The sequence below is a fragment of the Heterodontus francisci genome, chromosome 39 (assembly GCF_036365525.1).
Source record: "Heterodontus francisci isolate sHetFra1 chromosome 39, sHetFra1.hap1, whole genome shotgun sequence".
Taxonomy (NCBI): domain Eukaryota; kingdom Metazoa; phylum Chordata; class Chondrichthyes; order Heterodontiformes; family Heterodontidae; genus Heterodontus; species Heterodontus francisci.
In genome coordinates, this window is record NC_090409.1 from 16,720,404 (window position 1) to 16,735,264 (window position 14,861).

Below are 14,861 nucleotides of genomic sequence, written 5' to 3' on the forward strand. Positions count from 1 at the left end.
TCAGCCTCTCATCATAGCCCCTTCATCCCAGGGATCAATTTAGTAAAATAAAAGCAAAATTGCTGGAAAATGCTCAGCAGGTCTGGCAGCATCTGTGGAGAGAGAAGCAGAGTTAACGTTTCAGTTCAGTGACCTTTCATCAGAACTGGCAAAAGTTAGAAATTTAATAGGTTTTAAGCAAATAAAGTGGTGGCGAGGCAAAAAAGAACAAAAAGGAAATTGTTGCTACAACATAAGGTCAGGGAGAATAACTGACAAGGAGGTCATGGGGCAAAGGCAAAGAGTATGTTAATGGTGTGGTGAAAGAGGCTGTGTTAGTGCAGATGGGGTATTAAATAACAGAATAACGAAATCCCTAAACAACAGCACGAACATGGAAAAAAAACAGAGGGCAGGCATATGGCAACAAAAAATGATGAAACAAACTAGAACAAAATGAAATAAAAATTAAAAATAAAAAGCAAAACTAAAAATAAAAGGGGGGAGAAGTCATGCCCTGAAATGATTGAACTCAATGTTCAGTCCGGCAGGCTGTCATGTGCCTAATCGTTAAATGAGATGCTGTTGCTCGAGCATGCGCTGATCTTCACTGGAACATTGCAGCAAGCCCAGAATAAAAATGTGGACATGAGAGCAGGGGGGAGGGTTGTTCAAATGGCAAGCGACAGGAAGCTGGGGGGCATGCTTTCGGAATGAGCAGAGCTGTTCAGCAAAGCGGTCACCCAATCTGCGTTTGGTCTGCCCAATGTAGAGGAGACCACATTGTGAGCAGTGAATACGACATTGAAAGAAGTACAAGTAAATCGCTGCTTCACCTGAAAGGAGTGTGTGGGGCCCTGTATAGTGAGCAGATAGGCGGTTAAAGTGCAACTATTACACCTTGTGACGTGAGAAGGGGACGAGGTGGCGGGGTAATGGAGGAGCGGACCAGGGTGTCATGGAGGGAAAGATCCCTTCTGAATACAAACAGGGGAAGGGGAGGGGAAGATGCGTTTGATAGTGGCATCACGCTGAACATGGCAGAAATGGTGAAGAATGATCCTTTAGATGTGAAAACTGCTGGGGTGGAAGGTGAGGACAAGGACAAGGGGGACCTTGCCGTGGTTCTGGGAGGGCGAGGAAGGGGTGTGGGTAGAGATGCGGGAAATGAGCCGGACATGGTTGAGGGCCTTGTAATGGGAGGAAATCCTCGGCTATGGACAAATCAAGAAATATCAGAAGCGTAATTGTGGAAGTATGAATCATCAGAGCAGATGCGTCGGAGACAGAAACGTTGTGAGAATGGAATGGAGTCCTTACAGGACACCTTACAGGTGTCAAGATGTTCAATCGAAGTCGCTGTGGGAGTCAGTGGGCTTATAATGAATATTAGGAGACAGCCTATGCCCAGAAATGGAGACAGAGAAGTCGAGGAAGGGAGGGATGCGTCGGAGAAGGACCATGCAAAGTTGATGGAAGAGTGGAAATTGGAAGCACACTTATAGGAATGCCCAAGACACAGATAGTTTGAGCTCTGTGTGCAACTTGAAGTATCATTTTGCGGTGAACTAGAATCATAGAACGTTTATGGCACAGAAAGAGGCCACTTGGCCCATCGTGTCTGTGCTGGTCACCTATTCTAATCCCACCTTCCAGCATTTGGTCCGTAGCCCTGCAGATTAAGGCACTTGAGGTACATATCCTGACTCATTTTGGATGAGTTGAGGGTCTCTGCCTCAACTCTCTTTTCAGGAAGTGAGATCCAGACCCCCACCACCCTGAGAATAGTAGGTGGGATAGGGAGGATCTTGGTTTGTAGTGTAAATGGGGGATGATCTGAAGGTAATAGGTGACAAGGGACTAAAAAAATAAATAAATAAAAGCAAAAAGTGCTTTAAATACTCAGCTGGTCTGGCAGCATCTCAGGAGAGAGAAGCAGAGTTAACGTTTCAGGTCTGTGGCCTTTCATCAGAACTGAAAATGTAAGTGAGTTTTTGGAGGAGGTAAAGGTAACAACAGCTGAGAGTGGGGACTGGCTGAAGATATCAGGTTTGCTGGCGAGGAGCTGAGGACATCGGATGAGGAAGGCGAGGAGCTGTGGGATTTAGGTGGGGCGGAATGGAGCTGCTGATATTAGTTGGGGATGGTGTGGAACTGTGGATGTTAGATGATTTGGGAAGGGGTGGGGATTAGATTAGATTAGAGATACAGCACTGAAACAGGCCCTTCGGCCCACCGAATCTGTGCCGAACATCAACCACCCATTTATACTAATCCTACACTAATCCCATATTCCTACCAAACATCCCCCCCTGTCCCTATATTTCCCTACCACCTACCTATACTAGTGACAATTTATAATGGCCAATTTACCTATCAACCTGCAAGTCTTTTGGCTTGTGGGAGGAAACCGGAGCACCCGGAGAAAACCCACGCAGACACAGGGAGAACTTGCAAACTCCACACAGGCAGTACCCGGAATCGAACCCGGGTTCCCTGGAGCTGTGAGGCTGCGGTGCTAACCACTGTGCCACTGTGCCGCCCTCTGTTAGCTGGTGTGGGGAGGAGTTAAAAACATATGTGATTTGGGAAGGAGCAGATGTTCATCGGTAGACTGGCGAAGGGCTGAGGATATCCATTGGGCTGTGGAGGCACTGAGGGTGTTGGGTTCGGGGAAAAGAGCTGGAAATCCTAGACTAGAGATTAGTTTGTGATGGGGAGAAGCAGAGGATATTGTTTCGGGGTGGGTAGGAATGAGGACATTTTGCGGGGTGGCGAGGAAATTAGAATGGCTTTTTGTGGTGGTGGACGATTTGCCAACATGTACAGTTCGAATTCTCGTTATGTCTAGAGTTTATATGTCGCCTGATCCGATGGGTTACATCCTAGGTTGTTCAGGTAAGTAAGGGTAGAGATAATATAAGGTTAGGTCATACTCTTCTGGTCTTCTGTAATTACAGGTGACATCCCAGAGGACTGGAAAGTTGAAATAAAATGTGACACTCTTGTTCAGGAAAAGATATAAAGCCATTCCCAGCAACAACAACCGGTTAGTTTAACATCAGTGGTAGGTACAATTTAACAGACAATGGTCAGGGGAAAAAATAATAATAACTTGGAGAGGTTTTTATGAAGGAGAGCCAGCTCGCATTTCAAAAAGTCAGGTCGTATTTCGCACATTTAATTAAAGTTTGTTTTTTTCATTAAGTAACTGGTTGAAGCTTGATGAGGGAATACAATAAATGCATTCTATATGGGATAAGGAAAGGCCATGTAAGAACATAGTGAGGAGCAGGGGGGGCGAAGGATTTTCCTCTTTTTCCTCTCCTTGTTTGATTAATGCAGGTTCAATTTTCAGATAATGAGGATGCACTGGCCAATTCAGTAGTTTTGTTACTTACCTGCTACAATCATAGCAAAAAACAATCGGACACTTTCTGAGTTAACAAAGAAAGAGATTGCCGTTATTGTTCCTAAAGGAAACTAATACAAACTAAGAAACAATGAGCCAAATTTCACTCACGCATGCACACTGGAGACTTTCACACACACAAATTGGTTACAAAGTGGGTAAAGATAGATTGGTTGAGTCAGACACTAAAAAATGTATACTGTCTGTGGAGTTTGGTGATTCGGCGGCTTCTGGCTGAATTCAGTGGTCCTGAGTGCTTTAATTTGAAGTTATAGATTACCAGTTCGGTGGGTTTCCTGGAGACAGCGATGCAGTTGATTTCCTCCAATGGGGTTGCTGATTGTAGTCGAAGTATGCAGAGATGGTCAGTCAGCAGGCAGGATTTGAAAGCTTTAAAGCTGTAATGGAGAGAGAGAGAGAGAGAGAGAGAGACCCAATTGAGTCTGAACATGTCTGAGCTCAGTTGCTTCTCCTCTCTCCGTTGCAGAACAGACACAAGCTTAAAACCACAGATGGAGAGGGGCTTTACACACGACAGTCACTTAATCATTCGAACGTGTTAGTTAGAAGTATGTCTCGCTTGCTAAAATGAACAGGCAGTTCCTTTAACATGCCTGACTCTTAATTCTTGCTGGTTTATGCAACCATTTCGTCTCCCTCCTCATAGTCCTTTTCAATGTAGCAAACAATGTAGTGTTGCAAACTAGGGAGCCATTTTAAGCTGCTAGCAAAGTTGTCTTTCTTACATGTCTATTGAAATAGAAAAAGCTCAGTTCTCCAGTAAGTGAATTAAAGAAAATTATCACACAAGAAAGCACATTGGCGTAGCACTACCTAGAAGGACAAGACAACAGGTGCACGGAAGCACCACCATCTCCAAGTTCTATCCTAAATCACACAATATACTGGCTTGGAAATATATTGTTGTTCCTTCATTATCTCTTGGTCAGACTCCAGCTTCTCCTAAACTAACACCACTGTGGGAGCATTTCCTTCAGATGGACTACAGTCGTTCAAGAAGGCAGATCACCAGGATCTTCTCAAGGGCAGTTAAGGATGTACTATAGATAATAGTCTTGCCAGCATTTCTCACATCCAGTGAGTGAATTAAAATAGGGCAGACACATGTCAGTTCAAATTTAACACAGGGAACTGTAACGTGATTCAATTGGATGGGATGAATGAAGGTAGGCAATAGAAAATAAATGATATAATTTTGAAGCGTGCTCAGCAATAGAGAGACTGAGGGGTAACGTGTACACAAATATATGAAGTTCAGGACAAGTTGAGAAGGCTGTTAAAAAGTATATAGTTTAGTTGGCTTCATAAATAGAGACATTGTGCACAAGAACAATGAAGTCAAACTGAAGTTGATGCATGTTGGGAGGAAGAGCTGGGTTGGGGACATTTAGAAAGAAAGTGGTGCTATATGATGATAGGCGAAGGGCAAGGCTAGAATACTAAATTAATAATTTCTATCAGTGTTTACAAAGGAAAAAAATTCTGACAAAATATTGTAGAAGTTTGAGATGGTGGAGATAATAAATGAGGTGAAAATTGTTAGGCAGGATGTGGAAAGACTGGCTATGCTTAGCATGGATACATCACCTGGTCCGGTTAGCTTGCATGCCCGGTTGCTGAAGGAAGTGCGAGTGAGTATAGCTGAAGGGCTTTCAAAAATATTCCAAACTACCCTAAATAAGGGGGAGGTACCAGAATATTGGAAAGTGACAAATGCAACACTGCTATTCAAGAAAGGCTCATCGAATCATAGCGTTATGCAGCACAGAAAAAGGCCCTTCGGTCCACCGTGTATGTGCTGGCCATCAAGCACCTAACTATTCTAATCCCATTTCCAGCACTTGACCCGTAGCTTTGGCGTTTCAAGTGCTCATCTAAAGACTTCTTAAATGTTGTGAGGATTCCTGCCTCTGCCACCTCTTCAGGCAGTGCGTTCCAGATTCCAACCACCCTCTGGGTGACTTTTTTTCCTCAAATCCCCTCTAAACTTCCTGCACCTTACCTTCAATCTATGCCCCCTGGTTATTGGCGCCTCCACTAAGGGGAAAGGTTTCTTCCTATCTAACCTGTCAATGCTGTTCATAATTTTGTACACCTCAATCATATCTCCCCTCAGCCTTCTCTGCCTTTTCAATCTCTCTTCATAGCTGAAATACTCAGCCTAGGAAACATCCTGGTGAATCTCCTCTGCACTCTCTCCAGTGCAATCACATCCTTCCTATAGTGTGGTGCCCAGAACTGTACTAGGTACTCCAGCTGTGGCCTAATTTGCGTTTTGTATAGCTCCATCATAACCTCCCTGCTCTTATATTCTATGCCTCGTCTAATAAAATAAAGTACCTCATATGCCTTCCTGACCACCCTACTACATGTGCAGCTGCCTTCAGTGATCCATCGACAAGTACACCAAGGTCCCTCTGACCCTCTGTACTTCCTAGGGTCCTACCATCCATTGTATATTCCCTTACATTGTTAGTCCTCCCAAAATGCATCAGATCACACTTCTCAGGATTACATTTCATTTCCACAGCTCCACCCATTTTACCAGCCCATCTACATCGTCCTGTAATCTAAGACTTTCCTTCTCACTATTCATGACACCACCAATTTTAGTGCCATCAGCGAATTTAATACATTAACACATTCCTAGTAACTACAGGCCGGTCAGTTTAAAATCAATGGTTTAGAGAAAATAATCACGGGATGAAATCAACAGGCACTTGGATAGGTTTGAAGGCGTTAGGGTGAGCCAGCATGGATGTGTGAAAGGCTTGACTGACCTAATTGATTTTTTGTTTCATGAAGTAACAGATATGGTCGCTGAAGGAAAAGCAATTGGACTGCTGCATGGATTTTAAGAAAGCGTTTGACAAAGTACCACATAAAAGGATGGTGAAAATCTTAGGTCCATCGAATAGGTAAGTGTCAGCTTGGATTTTTTTAAAATGGCTTCAGTGGTGAATACAATGAGTGGTGGTAAATGCTTGTTTCTCAGATTGGGAAATTGTAGCTAGTGGTGTTCCCCAAGGTTCAATGCTATGGCTGCTGCTTTTATGATATAAAAATAACGGCTTGGATTTTGGAATACAGAGTAAAATCTCAAAAGTTACGATGATGCCAAACTTGGAGGTGCAGCAAATAGCGAGGAAGATACTAATTGACTGCAAGAGGACATAGAACAGCTCGCTAAATGGGCGGATACATGGCAGATAGAATTTGGTTGAGACGTGTGAGGTGATACATTTTGGCAGAAGGGAGAAGGAGAGGCAAAACAGAATAAATGTTACAGTTCTAAAGAGTGTGCAGGGACAAAGGAACCGGGAGATGCATGTGCATAGATCTTTGAAGGTGGCAGGACATATTGAGAGAGTAGTTCGCAAAGCATATGGTATCCTGGGCTCATAAATAGAGTTATTGAGTAGAAAACCAGATAAGTTATCCAGCATCTTTATAAAGCCCTTCTTAGGCCATAACCAGAATATTGCATCCAGTTGTGGTCTCCACACTTTAGGAAGGTTGTGAGGGTCTTTGAACGGGTGCAGAGGTAAGTTCACAGAATGGTCTCGGGGTGAGAGATTTTAGCTACGAAGTTAGTTTAGAGAAGGTATTTTTCTCTCCTTGGAGCAAAGGTGATTGAGGGGAGATTTGATAGACATGTACACGATGATGATAGGTTTAAATAGGGTAGACAAAGGAATGTTGTTAAAATTAGTTGATGGTCCATGGGCTAGCAGACACAGATTTAAGGTTTCGGCCAAGAGATGCAGGGGTGATGTGAGGAAGCTTTGCTTTATGCAGCGTGTGGTAATGACCTGGAACTTGCTGTCTGCAAGGGTGGTGGAAGCATAAATGATGAATAATTTCAATAGGAAATTAGATGAACACTCGAGGTAAACAAACCTTCCAGGCTACGGGGATAAAATCAGGAAATGGAACTGATTGGTTTGCTCGACAGAGAGCCAACATGGACACGACGGTCTGAATGGCCTCCTTCTGTGCCGTTATGATACTTCTTTTTTCTTTCTTTTGGGCCTCCTTATCTGGAGAGACAATGGATACGCGCCTGGAGGTGGTCAGTGGTTTGTGAAGCAGCGCCTGGAGTGGCTATAAAGGCCAATTCTGGAGTGACAGGCTCTTCCACAGGTGCTGCAGAGAAATTTGTTTGTCGGGGCTGTTGCACAGTTGGCTCTCGCCTTGCGCCTCTGTCTTTTTTCCTGCCAACTACTAAGTCTCTTCGACTCGCCACAATTTAGCCCTGTCTTTATGGCTGCCCGCCAGCTCTGGCGAATGCTGGCAACTGACTCCCACGACTTGTGATCAATGTCACACGATTTCATGTCGCGTTTGCAGACGTCTTTATAGTGGGGACATGGACGGCCGGTGGGTCTGATACCAGTGGCGAGCTCGCTGTACAATGTGTCTTTGGGGATCCTGCCATCTTCCATGCGGCTCACATGGCCAAGCCATCTCAAGCGCCGCTGACTCAGTAGTGTGCATAAGCTGGGGGTGTTGGCCACTTCAAGGATTTCTGTGTTGGAGATATAGTCCTGCCACCTGATGCCAAGTATTCTCCGAAGGCAGCGAAGATGGAATGAATTGAGACGTCGCTCTTGGCTGGCATACGTTGCCCAGGCCTCGCTGCCGTAGAGCAAGGTACTGAGGACACAGGCCTGATACACTCGGACTTTTGTGTTCCGTGTCAGTGCACCATTTTCCCACACTCTCTTGGCCAGTCTGGACATAGCAGTGGAAGCCTTACCCATGCGCTTGTTGATTTCTGCATCTAGAGACAGGTTACTGGTGATAGTTGAGCCTAAGTAGGTGAATTCTTGAACCACTTCCAGAGCGTGGTCGCCAATATTGATGGATGGAGCATTTCTGACGTCCTGCCCCATGATGTTTGTTTTCTTGAGGCTGATGGTTAGGCCAAATTCATTGCAGGCAGACGCAAACCTGTCGATGAGACTCTGCAGACACTCTTCAGTGTGAGATGTTAAAGCAGCATCGTCAGCAAAGAGGAGTTCTCTGATGAGGACTTTCCGTACCTTGGACTTCGCTCTTAGACGGGCAAGGTTGCACAACCTGCCCCCTGATCTTGTGTGGAGGAAAATTCCTTCTTCAGAGGATTTGAATGCATGTGAAAGCAGCAGGGAGAAGAAAATCCCAAAAAGTGTGGGTGCGAGAACACAGCCCTGTTTCACACCACTCAGGATAGGAAAGGGCTCTGATGAGGAGCCACCATGTTGAATTGTGCCTTTCATATTGTCATGGAATGAGGTGATGATACTTAGTAGCTTTGGTGGACATCCGATCTTTTCTAGTAGTCTGAAGAGACCACGTCTGCTGACGAGGTCAAAGGCTTTGGTGAGATCAATGAAAGCAATGTAGAGGGGCATCTGTTGTTCACGGCATTTCTCCTGTATCTGACGAAGGGAGAACAGCATGTCAACGGTCGATCTCTCTGCACGAAAGCCACACTGTGCGTATTGATACTAAGCATTTTAAAATTATTGCTTAGGCTTCAGATGGCGTTCGACAATCAATTATTGATACCACACTTCCGAAAGAAAACTAAGGCCTTGTCGAGTTTGCCCAGGTTTGTTAAAATGGTGTCAAGGATGCAGGAGAATCTGGATTCACTCATTTCAGACTAGAAAGTGTGAAGGGAAGATTTGATGGAGGTGCTCAAAATCATGAATGTTTTGATAGAGTATATGAGGGAAAAAGCTTTCCACTGCTCAAGTTTTAGCAATCAAAGCAAAGAGATTTAAGGTGATTGGCCAAACCAAAATATGAAAAACATGTTTTGACACAAACAGCTGTTGGCATCTGGAATGCGTTGTATGAAACACTTGTGGAAGCGGATTCAATATTAATATTCAAAGGGGAATGGGATAAATACGTGCAAGAAAGAAGAAATAGAAGAAACATGCAGAGGAGTTGGATTAATTGGAAAGCTCTACCAAAGTGCTGACACAGACACAATCGACAGAATATTCTCCTTCTCTTCTGTATTATCGATAATGTCCCTTGCCTCAGTAAAGAGGGAAGTGAATGGGCTAAAGGATCAATGCAATCCAGAGTGTAGGTTATCAAATCATTAAAGGCACAGGTCAGTGAAACAATTGCACATGTTAACAAAGCATTAACATTTATTTGATGGGGTATAACATTCAAACGCAGTAGAAGTTAAGTTTAATTTGTATAGTTCCCCAGTCAGACCAAACTTAGAATACTGAGCTTAGTCTAGGTCTTCATCTGATAATATGGAAATAAAAGCAATGGCAAAAGTGCAATATATATTTACAGTAGAAACAAGAGCATCGACTTATATAGCTCTAGTAAAATATTAGGACGTCCCAAGGCACTTGACTGGAGCATTGCCAACTTAAATGTGATCCTGAACCACGTAGAGAGGTATCAGGTAAAGATAAAAACTCGTTTTTGTAAAGTGTCTTGAAGGAGGACAGAAAAATAGGTAGAAAGGCAATCATCTTTCTTGTGGGATGAATGGGCGGGAATATTCCAGAATTTAGGGCCTCAGGCAAATCACAGCCACAAACGGTGTTTAAATGTAGGGACGTGCATGAGGACAGAACTGCGGGACCGCAGAAATCTAGACGAGGCCAAGGAGCAATTTGCGAATATGTATTTGACGCATTTTAAAACTGAGAGGTCGCTGCACCAAGAGCCAATGTAACATAGGAGTGATGGTGAACGGGACTTGGTGCGAGGTAGAACACATAAAGCAGAGGTTTGGATGTGCTGAAAGTTGTGGAAGTGGAAGGTGTGGGAGACTGGCTAGCAGTGCATTGGAATGGTCAAGTTTAGATGTAACTAAAGCATGAATGTAAGTTTCAGCAGCAGATGATCTTAGATGAGGCAATAATACAAGAGGTGGAAGTAAGCAGTCTTGGTGATGGCACGGATATGTGGCATGAACCTCATTTCACATTCAAATAAGGCACTAATGTTTTTAAAAATCTGGATTCACCTCAGACAGTTGCCCGGGAGAGAGCTAGATTTTGTTATAAGGGAGCAAAGTGCGGCAGACACTGAAGAGAATGGCTTCGTACTCGCAACGATATTGTCTGGTATCAGAACTGGGAGATTCTTTAAAAGATAGAAGACTTAAAGGAGGGCTGACAGATGTCTTTAAATTTATGAATGGGTTTGACAGGATAGATATGCGGGAATTATTACACTTGCGGTAGAATCCAATATAACAGAACATAAGTACAAGATAGCCACGAATACATTCAGTGGGAAAATAAGGAGAAACGTCTTTACTCACAGCGTGGAAAGAATGTGGGAATTGCCACTACCCAACGCTGTTGAAGCAAATAGCTTAGGGACATCAAAGGGAAACTAAACAAGTATATGAGAGAAAAGGGAATAGAAAGATATTCTGAAATGCTGAGCTGAGGCAGATAGAATGGGAGGAAAGTCCTGTGCATTATGAACGCCAGTAAGGCGAGTTGGGGCGAACGATTTGTCTCTAAGATGTATATTCTATGTAATGCAATCTTCTAAATGGCGACCCAGCTCTGCCTTCCAAGTTATTGACGAGGTTCTTTCTGTGAAAGCTGCAAATGAATTGCCACAGGAAGCAGCTTCATTGAGTCTTTATGGAAGAGTTGAAATGAAATCTAATGTTACTTTCTCAAAAGAAAAATTTGCAACTGTCAACCAAAAGTAATGCTTTGTCTTTTGATAGACCAGTTATTCCTGATATAATTCAACTAATGGACTGGAGGATCTGGGACCCGCCTCTGGTTTGTTATCGTTAGTTTTTTTTATTAACTAATTGAATAATTGATGTCACCGGATATTTTATTGCACTCCTGAATTGCTCTCTGAACTTGGACTGAGTCACCCCATAAATAAATGTGTTTGTGCAGCAACTTAAACTCAGAAGCATATATCCGATTCTTTCAAAGATATGCAAAGAATTGTTGTAATATTTCGGATCTATTCCTGCAATGCTATAATATAAGAAATTTATAACATATGGTGACCACAGAAGTATGAAGCTTCCGGATATAGTGAAGAGTAAAATCACAGACCTCCTTCTGCTCTCCATCTCTGGGTCACTGTGCTTCTGTTCTTTGCTCTGACCCCTCAGTCCCTTACGGATTTGACTGGCCACTAAAATGTATCTGACGGTTAGAGCGTTGAGCAACAAAATTAAAGCGAATGGGATCAATGGTGTTAACGCCTTATCAAACCAGTCAAAGACCACCCATCTGAGCTCAGTATAATAGCTTGGCTTTATATTACAGAACCAAGGTACATTGTCGATGACCACTCCAGGTTCACGTGTAAAGTAGAGGGGTATGTTTTTGAAACAGAACAGAATGCAGGTTGTTGCTAAAATCACAGTGGCAATTTTCACAGTGCAATATTTTGTTTTCAGCTTCTGGCAACAAATGGCCACAAATCGATCAGAAGAGAAAGTGACCGTGAACCAAACAGAACAGTCTGAAGCTACACAAACCATGAATGTGACAACAGTACACACAGGGGTGATGTGCAGAAAAGATCCTTGGAAATAATAAAGATTCATCTGATACAGTATGACATCAGTGATAATGACCAATAGATCTGCCGTTGCCATCGCCACCAGGTAGCGAGTGGTGCAGGTGGAGAGTCCGCACTTTCCCCGGGATAGGATCGCAATCGCCACTACATTAACTGTAAGTGAAAGGAAATTGTTAGTTACTGATCAAAATTTTTCCATGTCTAAACTCAGACAGTAAGGGCTATATTTTAGCACCCAATAACAGGTGGGTTGAGGTAAGGTCGAAAGTTAACATTTTATAAAGGGGCGGCACAGTGGCGCAGTGGTTAGCACCGCAGCCTCACAGCTCCAGGGACCCGGGTTCGATTCTGGGTACTGCCTGTGTGGAGTTTGCAAGTTCTCCCTGTGTCTGCGTGGGTTTCCTCCGGGTGCTCCGGTTTCCTCCCACAAGCCAAAAGACTTGCAGGTTGATAGGTAAATTGGCCATTATAAATTGTCACTAGCATAGGTAGGTGGTAGGGAAATATAGGGACAGGTGGGGATGTTTGGTAGGAATATGGGATTAGTGTAGGATTAGTATAAATGGGTGGTTGATGTTCGGCACAGACTCGGTGGGCCGAAGGGCCTGTTTCAGTGCTGTATTTCTAATCTAAAATCTAATCTAATATGATCCCAACCCGCCCACTGTCATGTTTAACATAGGTGGAACAAGGGGCAGACAGCCAAACACTTCCAGGGAAGTGAGTTGGTAATTTAAATATTTTGTTGAAGCTAGCAGCCTCTGATGTAACCTCTTTATGGGTTTTACTACGGCTGGACGCTTTTGTCCGGTCTCAGGAATGCTGGCAGCTGGAGGGAGGCCAGGACAGACATCATGTCGGGGAATCCTGTGCTGATGAAAATTCTGACATTTCAGAAGCACTGACATGGAGGTGGCAGCAGAAAACAAATGCAAAATCAAGGGAGACGCTAGGTGAACGGAGTAATGCATTTATAGAAAGCAGGGCGGGAGCAATTGCAGTCAAGGTATCGATGGGAAACAATGAACTTAGCTATTGGTGGGCAGCCTATCTCCAAGAATGGAGATCAATAACTCCAGAATGGGAGGGGAAGAGTTGGAGATGAACCATGTGAAGGGGTGTGGTAGAATTTGAAGCAAAGTTAATGGAATTGTCCAGTTCAAAGCGAAAGAAGGAAATGACAACAAAACAATCCTCAAAGTAACAGAATAAATTATAATGGAGGTCACCTGAGCAGATTAAAGCAAAGCATGTTTCACCTATCCCACGAAAAGGCAGCATAGCTTGGACCCATATAGACTCCTATATCCAAACGTTCAAACACGAGATTCACAGACCTGTAATTTGCAACAGGGAAATTGCACGAGCACGAGCAGTGAACTACAAGCATGGTGCTTCCACCTCAAAGCCGGTGCGAGAATGCTGGGTGAAAGGAACTGATTGAATAAATTATAAATGGGACCCTCAGTGCATACGAGACTGAGAGTGTGACGGGATACTGGCCATGTAATGAACTCTGTGAAGGCGAGAAGTAATCTGCCAAATGAGGTGAATAGTTCATACTCACAGAATCACAGAATTGTTACAGCACAGAAGAATGCCATTTGGCCCATCATGTCTGCACTAGCTCTCCCAATGAGCATTTCAATTCATGCCATTTCGCCATCTCCTCTCCGTAACCCTGCACCTTCTTCCTTTTCAGGTAACAGTCTAATTCCCCTTTGTTTGTATCGATTGAACTAACCTCCACCACACTCGCTGCCAGTGCATTCCAGACTTTAACCAAGTGCTGCAGTGCTGCATAGAAATGTTTTTCCTAATGTCTGCTTCATTTGACAATTACCTTAAACCGTCGCCTTCTTGTTCCTGATCCTTTCACAAGTGGCAAAGTATTTCCTTATCTACTCTGCCCAGACTCCTCATGAGTTTGGATGCCGTTATGAAATCTCCTCTCAGCCTTCTCTTCTCCGTGGAAAACAGCCCCAACTGCTCGAATCGATCTTAGTACCTGAAGTTCCTCATCCCTGGAACCATTCTTGTGAATCTTTTCTGTACTCTCTGCAATGCCTTTACATGCTTCCTGAATTGAGGTGCCAAAAACTGGACATGATACTCCAGTTGAGGCTGAACCCGTATTTTTACAAGTTTAATATAACCTCCTTGCTCTGTACACTATGCCCCTATTAATAAATCCCACGATACTATATTCTTTACGAACTGCTCTCTCAACCTGTCCTGCCACCTTCAATGGCTTATGCACATATCCACCAAGGTCCCTCCGCTCCTACACCACCTTTAGAATTTTGCTTTTTATATTATATTGTCTCTACTTATTCTTCCAACCAAAATGAATCACTTCACACATCTCTGCATTAAATGCCACCTGCCACTTGTCTGTTTATTTCACCAGACATCACTTATTGGCTTCCCATATAACAGTGGTGATTAGATATTATCAGTCACACAGCAGAACCCGAGAGCAGTTACCAAAGAGATTAATGCAACTTCAAATGCTATTGTTACTTACCAGGAACACCAATGACAGCAATGAGCATGTAATATATTTTATCAATAATGATGAATGCTGCAAGCATTTTCTGTAAGAAGCAATCAGTCTCCTCGTGCTGCAGGCAATCGCTTCGAATCAAACTCTCGGTCAATACATTCCCAGAGCCTTTAATTTATCCCCCACCGCCCCGCCTCCACACCCCACCCCCCCACCTCACCCGCACCCCCGCCGGATCTCCACAGGGACAATGAAGTTGCAACATCGTTAAAAAACATGTTTTTTTTTATTTCAGCCAAAATATTACGACAGCCAAGTTAAGTCCCTGCTGCAATAGAGTATATGTGGTGCAACTTAAATTAGAAAAGGGAAAAAAATAGACTGAGGTCACTCAATTTCCCA

At 43.7% G+C, this 14,861-nt stretch overlaps 1 protein-coding gene across 1 annotated transcript; it reads right to left on the bottom strand.

Moving 5' to 3' along the window:
• Positions 1 to 549: 549 nt before the first annotated feature.
• On the bottom strand, positions 550 to 14,547 carry LOC137352822 (probable G-protein coupled receptor 139). The gene is made up of 5 exons (XM_068018677.1): positions 14,481 to 14,547; positions 11,238 to 12,106; positions 3,067 to 3,123; positions 1,100 to 1,193; positions 550 to 836 (listed from the first exon to the last, which is right to left on the bottom strand). Exons 1-5 carry the CDS (start codon positions 14,545 to 14,547, stop codon positions 550 to 552), a joined length of 1,374 nt encoding a protein of 457 aa, XP_067874778.1.
• Between the last annotated feature and the right edge of the window lie 314 nt (positions 14,548 to 14,861).

What these genes read in the sequence shown, in the direction of transcription:
- LOC137352822 (XM_068018677.1), bottom strand. Translation starts at nt 14,547, where the DNA reads ATGCTTGCAGCATTCATCATTATTGATAAAATATATTACATGCTCATT. An exon ending in TGCTGTCATTGGTGTTCCTG is followed by an intron (nt 12,107 to 14,480) that starts GTAAGTAACAAT and finishes TTTCACTTACAG; the next exon opens with TTAATGTAGTGGCGATTGCG. An exon ending in CTCGCCCTCCCAGAACCACG is followed by an intron (nt 837 to 1,099) that starts GCAAGGTCCCCC and finishes CTCACTATACAG; the next exon opens with GGCCCCACACACTCCTTTCA.